The sequence below is a fragment of the Anas acuta genome, chromosome 5, assembly GCF_963932015.1.
Source record: "Anas acuta chromosome 5, bAnaAcu1.1, whole genome shotgun sequence".
Classification (NCBI taxonomy): Eukaryota; Metazoa; Chordata; class Aves; order Anseriformes; family Anatidae; genus Anas; species Anas acuta.
The window spans coordinates 53,649,633-53,659,557 of NC_088983.1; the positions used below are offsets into that span (position 1 = coordinate 53,649,633).

General features: G+C 49.0%; 1 protein-coding gene across 1 annotated transcript in view; it reads left to right on the plus strand.

The window, feature by feature from the left end:
• Window positions 1-74: 74 nt before the first annotated feature.
• LOC137857636 (inner centromere protein-like) overlaps window positions 75-9,925 on the plus strand; it is a 17,194-nt gene continuing 7,343 nt past the window's right edge. Inside the window, 12 exon segments of the mRNA XM_068684376.1 lie at window positions 75-131; window positions 321-458; window positions 551-661; window positions 2,969-3,699; window positions 4,841-4,890; window positions 5,611-5,646; window positions 6,749-6,844; window positions 7,231-7,311; window positions 7,314-7,360; window positions 8,436-8,565; window positions 8,641-8,775; window positions 9,326-9,375. Coding sequence (XP_068540477.1) covers window positions 328-458; window positions 551-661; window positions 2,969-3,699; window positions 4,841-4,890; window positions 5,611-5,646; window positions 6,749-6,844; window positions 7,231-7,311; window positions 7,314-7,360; window positions 8,436-8,565; window positions 8,641-8,775; window positions 9,326-9,375 — 1,598 coding nt within the window. The 5' untranslated portion in view covers window positions 75-131; window positions 321-327.

The following is a 9,925-nucleotide window of genomic DNA, read 5'->3' on the forward strand; positions in this document are numbered from 1 at the left end:
ATGGACGTGGGGGGCAGCCAGTGAGAAGGCAGGGAGAGGCGGGGGCGCGCTGTGATTGGTGGCGGGGAGAGTATTTAAAGCGGGGAGGGAGCGGGGGGCGTGAGGGTGAGGCTGAGCCTCGAGGCTGTGAGGTGGGGGTGCAGCTCCCCTCACAGGTCCTGGGGGCAGCCTCCTGTGGGGGGACCCTCAGCGCCCTTCCCTTATCTTATTGTCCCTCGGGGGGCCCTCACCTCCTCTCCTAGGTCTCAGCCTCCCTGGGGAGCTCTCCCCTGCCTCAGGGAGGCGGCGTTGCCCCCCTCACCTCCCCTCCTGTGTTTCAGGGCAGCCATGGCGGAGGGTCCCTGGCGCCTGCTGGAGGTGTGCGAGCAGAGGTTCTCCCAGTTCCTCCACAGCGCCCAGCACAAGCACCTGGCCTGGCTGCGGGAGGTGGAGGAGCAGGGCAGGAGGCTGCTGGAGAGGTAGGGGGTGGCTCTGGGACACCCCTTGGGTCACCCATAATATGGGAGCACTGGGGCTCAACCTCTGTTTTCTGCGTTCCTCTCCTCAACAGCAACTTCCAGGCTGAGCCTGGGTTAATGCCCAAGAAGCCGTCCCAGCGGAGGCGCCTGAGGAAGCGGCAGTCCTCGTCCCTGAGAGAGGAGAGCGAGCTGACCAGGAGGAGGTGGGTGAGGCGCCTTGTGCTGGGGCTGCAAGGAGAAATAAGAATTTAACCATGTAAATATCTACACAGGTGAAGTAGCCACTCTTTTTTTTGAGTCAGCAAACACTGATTTCAAAAGGGTACATCAAAACTATTCAATGCTGATCCTTGTGGAAGTTTGCAATGCAGTTGGTTATTGTCCTTCACACTCATCATAACTTCTTTTGGTTGGAAACCAAAATATTCTCTTTTGTTTGTTTGAATTTTCTTTTTGTTTGCTTTATTATTTTTTTCAGCACACATTTAAGCCTGATGCTGTTTCTGGTGTTTGCTCACCTGAGAATGTAGCTTGCCACCAGTAACATGCAAAAGCATCGTGTCTGTTGTCACAGCTGAAGCGAACAGGCAGAAAGGCTCAAAGGGATTAGGAGTGAAGCTGAAGTGGAAGTGCCAAGTGACTTGCTTATAAACACTCATGCAGGAGGCCTCTAAAACTAGCCCTAATTAGATAAAAATGTTAAAACTATGATTGAGAAGTTTCTGCATCTTGTGACCATGAAGGCTTTTTGTGGGCTGTTTCCTTTTTAGCAAAAGAAAGCAGGAGCAGCAGCGGTAATGTCAAGCAGCCAAACTTTATTTATTTCTTCTTTACCTCTTCTTTATCAGTCACAGATTCACCTGAAAGCAAGCTAGGACTCATTACATAGAAGACCTGCTTATTTTGGGAAGGTTTATGGGGAAACTCTTGACAACAGTTGTTTGCAAATGGATGCTGGCACATGATGACATTGGGCATGATGCTACTTAATTTCCTTGGTGCTGTATCTTCATGGTAGCTGACAGCATCCACTCTAACCCTAAGATGAGTGGCAAGGTGGTTGCAAGAAGCTTTCCTTTGGAGAAACGTTTGTTAAGATCTAAGGGTAGATGTGCAGGTAATTGCTGTAGTGTGACCCAAACCTAGGAACTGAGCACAGGGTAATAAGCAGTGGTTTTTACCTTATATTTTGATAACCGTGGTGAAAAAGAACACAGAAGTTGGACAGGAAGTTAGAACTGAAAGACTGTCAAACTAGAAATGGAGGATGGAGAGAACAGCAAGAATAGTAAGGAAGCGTGGGAAGCTGGTGAGCGTGTGAGTGGTGAGGGAGGGCAGGGGAAGAAAATGCTGTGGATCTAAACAGGGAGAGCTCGGAGGACATACTGCTAGCTTTCAGGTAGCAGCTGCATGGCAGCTTGGCTGCTCCCCTAAAGGAGATGAATCTTGTGCATTTGTCTTCATTTAAGTTTAATTTTGAGAAAGACCATGCTGATGTGACAAAGGCTGAATGGTAAGGTGGTCATTTGTCAAGGGGAAGTCCATGCTGAAGCTTAGCACATCTGTCCTGCAGGGTTGGGCTATTGCTGTTTCCCTTGCCCGGTTTTCCCTCAGTATGTATTTTAGAACCGATCTCTTAGCATATTGTTACAGATTTCCCAATGAATAGTTCATTTTTGCTAACTTGAGCAAAAAGTCTGCCTTCTTGCTAGGGGTCAGAATGAGAAATGAAGAGAACAAACCTGGAAGGAGGGCAGATGGTATTGACTTGATTACTGGCAGTAAGACAAATAGCTGCTGGTAGTCTTTCCCCAGGGATTGTAAGCCATCACCCACTTAAGTGGTTTATGGGGCAGTGGGTTTTCTTAGCTGTGTTTCAGCTGCTGTGCATTTCCACACTGATTCTCTTTTGTCTTTGTTTCTAATCCCCACCCTTGAGCTACTTCCAGGTCACTTTGGTGATGGAGGCTTCATTTCTGTGGAGTGCTGAGGTTGTTTTTGGGCTTTGTCCAGTTCATCTCGTTGACTTGCTGATAAAGTATAAGGCTCCACCCTCTTGTGTCAAATTAGCTGATGCAGAGGAGAGGATTTCAGTGTTGAATTTCACTGGGGACCTTCCCCAAGCCTCTGTGGAGTTGGTGGGGATTAAGTGAAGCAGCGGAGCTAGAGACACTCCCTGAACCTGGCATTTTTCACTCTGCAGAGTGAAATTTTAATTTTTCACTTGCTGCAGAGTGACAACATTCAGAAAAAGTAATCTTGAGGGCAGTGAAGAGCAATAAGGAGTAACTCCTAAATTATTCCAACAAGTTCTGCCAAAACACATGTGAGAGCTTCCAAGGTTCAGCTCTGGTGTTTGGCCAGTGATAAAAGGTGGGTTGTAAGAGGGAATGGGTGGAGGGAAGCAGCCTGTAGGTATGCTTCAAATCTTCTCTGCTGCTTGTTCTGAGATCATTTGGGAGCAGGAGACCTGTGTCGCTTCACTGCAGATTGTTTTTTTTTTATCTCAGGTTGTCCAGAAGGAGAAGCAGTATCAAACTAGCACCTTCCAGGCCGGCTTCCCAAAGATGCCACAGCAAAGAGCAGCCCCAGAACCCCAGCGGGCAGGAAGAAGAGGTCTCTGCACCAGACTGTGCAACAAAGCCTCGGCTCACTGTTGAAACTGAGCTTCCAGCACCGCCTGGGAAACAGCCTGCAGAAGCACAAGGTCCTGTGGCAGAAGAGGGTTGTGATGACGGTCCTCAGGCTGAGCTATCCCCAAAGGGAGCTGGTGCTGATGGTGGTGGTGCAGCCTTTAAAACTCTCACCAGGGAGCAAGTGCCCGAGGGGGATGCAGCTACTGAGCAGCACGAAGCGTCCGCTGTCACTGCGCTCCCTGGTGAGCAGACAGCAAGGGAGGGTGAAGAGGCCCCCCAGAGAAGATCAAGTACCCCCACAACAGAGGCTGCTAGAAGAAGAGATTCTGCCATGCTCCAAGGAGACCTGTCTCCTCCAGATCTTGAAAAGGTGCTTTTCCAGGACCCCAACAACAAGAGGACTACAACAAAATCCAAAACACGCCGCTGCTCTGGACGCCAAAGCTTTGTAGGTGGCCTCCACAAGAACCGTAGGACTTCCTTGTCAGAAAAATATTCCCTGGCCAGCAGAAGAGAGAACATGATCCAGAAGTCCATCAGCAGGGCCATCTCAAAGAAGGCAGCAGCAGCACGAGAATCATCCTCTGCCTCCAGCAGAGTGAGCTGTAAGTTTCTTTCTGTTACCGAGCATGTTCATTTTGCTAAATCAGCTTCTCAGCTTTGCAGTAAGTAGCTGTGGAGTTGCTCATCCACGTTAACTCCAGCTCCTCCTAGTCTCCTCAGCAATCAGTTTCGTGGCTTTCATCACTTAGAGTGCAAGCTCCAGCTCCTCATCACTGTGTCTCAGGCTTTGCTGCATGCTTTGCCACAGCAGATGAAGGGAGTGTCTGCTGAGGTGCAGGGACTGGAGGCTAGGTTGCAGATGGGTTTTTAAAAGTGGAATGGAAAATGCAGCCTGCCTGCTGCTAGCTATGGCTTGGCTGCTCAGTGGGTTGATCAGATGAGGATATTGCATTCCCTGGGGAGGGGCTTTAACTTGAGTATCTTCTGCCAGCTCCTCAAAAAGTCCCCAGGAACTGGCTGTCTCTGCTTCCTGAACTTTGGCTGAAGTTGGCAGCGGATCTTGAATGCTTTTTGGGTGAAGATAGCATAGACGAATAGAGAACTAAATAGCACAGTCATCCAAGGAAACGAGATACAGAAATCCAGACTGCTCCAGGTAGCACTGAACTCCTCGTGTCCCTTGTTTTTGCTGTTCCTGGGAAGGTTTTCAAATTAGAGCTTTTTAAAATCATCGCTTCTGAAGTCAGACTAGCTTCTAATAAAGCACTAATGCCTTTTGGTATTTAGTTTTGTCAGCTTTGAGTCACGCCGTATCTAGGCATTTGTTAAAAACACTTCCATCCAAGAGGTGTTGTGGGGGGGGGGGAACGGAGTCGGTGAAAATTCACCAAATCTCCGCATAAAACCACAGGGAGGCAGAAGCTGAAGGTCTATTGACGGGGAAATGCTATCGCAGTGACACAGGCGTGAGCATGTTTGTGCAGCTGGAGCAGCCTGCAGCCAGGAGGATCTGCTGCTTCGGTTCCCTGCCTCCCCAGCCTACCTCAGCTCCTCAGTGACACTCGAGGGAGGTGGTGGTGGTGGCTGGTGTGGAAAGCTGAGATGAGCAATCAGCATGTTCCCTGGGAGAAGCCTGTACAGAGACCAGAGCTCTACCACGCATGCACTGCCACTGTTGAGAAGCCTCAGACTGAAATCCCCGAGCTGGTTTATCTTATGCTGGCTTCTGCTTTTCTCCATCAGGTCACAGCTCCTTGGAGGTTTTTGTGGAAGGAGATGGGACCAGCGATGTGAGGAGAGCATGGCACATGAAGCAGGCAGGAAAAAAACACAAAGCACACAAGGAAGCTATACAAGTTGCTCCCTATTACAGATGACTATTTTAGGTGATGGTGTCACTTGGGCTCTGATATTCTGATGTTTGTGCTGTTCAGATGCAGCCCCTCCTTTTCAGAAGCCTCGTCAGGGTACAGTGAGGCTGATGGCTGTGTGAGTGCAGGATCTGTCCCTGTGCCACAAGCCCTGAGAGCCTGCTAGCAGTTGCTCTGCCTGGTGTTGGCTGCCATCACCTGAATCATGTCCTGGATTTCTGGCTGTAACCTGCCTCTGGGTGCCTGGTGGTGCTGGAGGTTACTCTGCCTGTCTGACAGGTGAACAGGTTAGCACTTGGTCTTCAAAAGGTTCACAGCACTTCCTTTTGACCTGCAGTGTGGAAGTTCTGCAGACAAAGGGGAGGACAAAGTTCATTATATTCAGCAGTGTGAATTCATCAGAATTCACATCAGAAGAATTTACATCTGTCACTGTGTGGCCTGGCTCAAACAGGCTTGTGCCTCTGTCTGGATGTACTTAAATTTCCTGTACTTTCCTTGGTCCTGTAGGCTAGGTCTGTATTTTTATTGCCTGTAATTCACCCTTCTGAATGCTGTCCTGGTAGAGATGCCCCAAGAACAAAGTAGCATTTCTTTTGTTTCACAGGGAATTGACAAAATTAAAATGGACTTTCTTTTTACAGATCTGGACCAGAACTGAACTCCCAAAATGACCAGGTGAGTCCTAAGGAATGAACTATCCTCCAACTGCTCACCAAAAGAAGCATTATGAATGGAAGCAGGGAATGTGGCTGAGGTGTTATTCAAACAACTTCAAGCTCAGCAAAGGAGCTGCTGAGGTGGACACCATGGCCATTCAGACACCTAGGCAGCTGGTTACACCTATTGGCTCACTGGCTCCTGGGAGATAGAGACCTTTTGACCCTTGATAACTCTAGGATGGAGTTTTCAGAGCTGTTTGGGCAGGTTCCGAAAAGTCAGCAAGCTTTTGCCTGTCATCTGGGTGTGGTAATTGTGTGTATTCTTAGCTTGTCTCTATTGCCTGGCTGGTTTGAGCTACAGAAGTCAGAAGGGCGGTTCAACTTACTACACTTTACCAGTAAAGTTGTGTATGCTACCAGCTTGTGTAATTCTGCAGTGCTAGTAAGATAAAGAAACCCATCCCATCCTCTGAGCTGACGAAAACACCTTGTATGATCGTGCTGTGAACCAGCTTGTGTGAAAACTGGCCCAGCAGAGAGGGGCTGCCTGCCTCAGAGCAGTTCACTGGTGCCACTGGGAAGCGGCAGCAGTGGAAATGCTGCTGTGGGTGGTGGTGGTGGAGCTGGTAGTGGCTTAACAGGTAGGGGAAAGCCTGTCCTGGGTGCTGTGCTTCAGTGACTTCTGTGGTTTATCCTCGTATGAATGTACCATAATGGCATTTGAAGTGCACAGGGATACCATAACCTGAGGTGCTTTAAAGGGATTTATCTCTCTAGAATACCTAGAATTTGAAGGACTAGAATATCAGTGCAGACTAGGTATTTGTAGCTTGAAATGTCTCTCCAAAGTGTATAGAAGCTGCCTGTCCCTCCTGAGGCACTTGGATTAGACTTCATCATCCAGGTTCAATGAAGTGTCCTGCTCTGGATGAGAAATACTGGGTAACTTGTTTCTCCTGCAGAGGGTGGTGTTCCTTGAGCATATCCCCATCATTGCAGTGAGGTAGCAGGTGTACGTGCAGCACAGCTCCAGTTGAGAGAAAGAGCCCCTGTGGGCTAGCAGTAGGGTCCTTTGGAGGAACTATGCTGAGATTAACATTTGTTACCTTCTCTTATAGGTTCCTGAAAACTTAATCACTTCAAGCAAAGATGGAAAAGCTGCAGCCCTCCTGCACAGCACTCATCTCCTGAACAGCAGACAGAGAATAAAGAAGGTAACATTGAGTTATTCTTGAAAGAATGCTCATGGGCTTGGTGCCTCCCATGTGTTAAAGGGCCTCAACATCCCTTTCCTCTTTGGGTTGATGTTACATGAGGATATGTCACACTTATTTACTGTGCCTCAAAGCAAGGGGACATCCAGGCTTTTTGTCTGTGCCCTGTGACAGCTATAGGATCCCATAAGCAGCTCTAGCTGGAGTGGATGTAAGGACCTGGAGTCCTTTTGGTGGGAGGTTGTGCCTGTGCAGAAGCCTCTGTACAAGAGGCACACTTCATGATGTACAACACTGATATTTGAGGTAGAAACCCAGGCTTTCGTGGGTTGGTTACATGCTGTGGGGCTCAAAGCACACGAGCTGCAGACAAGTAGGCCCTGCAGGATGCCTTGTACACGGTGCTGACTACAGATTTCTTCACAGGCAGCTGTGTAAATCCAAACAGTGAACCCCAGAACACGAACCAGAACAAGCCCATGGTGCCAAGTCCCAGGGGAGTCCTTCATGCATCTGGTATGAGACACTTGCAAGGGGGAAGAGGAATGAACCAGTGGCATGGGAGGAGTTAGGCCTTGGCATTTTAAGTAACTTGTTTAAAACCTTTGGGTGTTTTTCCTTCCCTGCCCTGCAGTGAAGTTTTGAAATCTCCTTTGACCATTTGCCTGTGGAAGTTCCTTGTGACTTGAGCCTTCTTTGCTTCCCAGGCAGGCTTGGGTCCCAGACACATTAGTTCATGCACAGACCAGTGAAGATGACTAAAGATAGTGCTGTTATCTCACAGCTTAGATGTGACTCTGAGTGGTTCCTAAAGGGGTGGCCTGGGAGTAGTTTCAGAAGGCAACATGAGCAGGTGACCGACCTATTTATTTTTATCTTGTGCAAGTGTCTGGAATGTCTGACTTGTTTCCTCACTGATTATATTATTGGTGTTTCATGTGAGATTTCAGCTGCTTTTAGCTTTTGTCCTCAGCCTGTCTGCCATCCACGTTTTGCTGGGGTGAATTTACTGTGGGTAGTGGGTGGGAAGGGGGAGTAGCAGTATCCTCTGTTCTCATGTGGTTAGTTAATGATGTCTCAGGAGCTGCAGCCTTCCTTGGAACTGCTGCTGGGCTGGGTCACAACGTGAGGTAGCCCCCTTGTTTCCTCCTTGGAATTAGGGGGTGCACATGAAGGCATTTCTGACTTAGGTAAATCTGTAAGCATCCAAGGTATTTATGAAGCAAATAAAACTCCTCCAGTGAGGTGACTGGACTGGCTAGTTGGAAACATGTGAATTACATCCATCTTGTGGTGTTAATACCAGCAGTGACAGATACCTTGCTTGCTGGGGATCAGAGTATTCAACAACGAGAGTGGGAGTGATGTTGTGTATTTATGGTCAGGAACTTGTATATTCCCCTTCCAAGCTGCTGTGTGTCCCCTGTCCTCGTTTCTGGTGCTCCTCCTGCTCCAGGGCTGGCTGGCTTCTGAGGAGGCCCGGTTCCTCTGGTGGCAGCGAGCAGGCAGAGGGAGCTGTGTAACAGCAAGTCAACTCTGATAAGACTAAGGAAGCGTGATGGTCAGCTAATGCTCTTCCTGGTGCCAACAGGACACGGAGCTGTAAACAAAGAATGGGCATTGTACGGAATGGGCAGCAGCCAGGAGGTCGTGCCCCTCTGGAAGACAAGCACATCAATTCTACCAGCCAGGCTCCGCATTCTGCCTCTCCAGCTAGTAAGGTGAGTGGGTCCCACTGTCTGCTTTGCCTCCCTTTCCCTGGCAAGTACTTACTTCCCTCTGTCTTTCCCTCTTAGGTCGTCAGACCACTGAAAAACTTCCTGCAGGCAGTGCAGAGAAGCCAGTTACTCGCAAGCCCTGGGCCTACAGGACGTGGGAGTGTGATAAAGAACTTGATCAAACACAACACTCCCACCCGACCTGATCCGAAGGTGTGTCAGAGTCCCACCTCCCCTCACGGGGTGAAGGAGAGGATCACATATAGGGGAGTGGCAGGACAACTGCTTGCTTAGAAAAAGCATGAATGTATTCCTTGTTTCGTTGGCTCCCATGGGTCAATGTAGGTCCTAACAAACAAGTTGTCCTCGTGATTCTACCATTTTCCCAGGGGAAGGGAAAATGGTCTTGCCTAGCTAGCATCACCTGTCCACAAACACTGTTATCAGCCTGGGGTTTTTAGCACCAATCCTCAAACCGTCCTCAGATGCAGAGAATTTTCAGCTGCTCTGTCTGTGCTTAGCAAAAACACTTCATATTCTAGGATGGTGGGGAAAATGGGAAGCTTTTCTCTTTGCAATGGGGCTCTGCCCTTGTGTATTGCACAGTTGGCTGCTGTAGGGCTGAGAGATGAGCAGTGTGGGGTCAGGCAGTGTGTTCCTACCACCTTACTGACAAGGACCTGCAGCTGGGAATAGGGTTAGTGTGCAGTGGGGTTCTAGTGCTTCATCCAAATGCTTAATAATTTGTCTGCTTTTTTTACAGGGAGACTTTGTTGTAAGTAACAATACCTTCAACTGTGGGGCTGGAGGACTGTAAGGGCTGTGCTTCTTGCCTCACAAGCACTGACAGCTCTTTCCCCTCACACTGGCATCCACACAGCTCTCCTGTTCTCTGTCCAAAACTGTAAACTGGCCGTGCCAGGATCACTATAGGTGTGTTCTGCTGGGGAAGGGAACTGCTAAGAAACCTTTTGGCCTCTAAGCATGACTACTTGTGTTCTGCATCTTCCTGATTCTCCCAGCTGCTGGTGTAGGTAGCCCTGTCCCAGGCCAGCAGTGTTTGCTGCAGGTGGCCACCCACAGTAGCAGCGTGCCAGGTAACTTTCTTGCCTGAACACACTGTACAGATGAAGGACTGAAGTGTTTCTATCCCACCCCAATGACTCTTCTGCTCTAGGAAGATGGTGCACCTGAATAAGTGCTGCATTGTTTCTTCCCTACTACTCACTTCCCATCCCTGTGTGTGGGTGAATATGACTCTGACAGTGACTTCTTTGTTTAGCAGGCTGCCTAGCCTCTAGCTGCCTGTGCACAAGCAGCCTGAGGGCAGAAACAGGTCCCAGCAATTATTACAGTCTGAAAT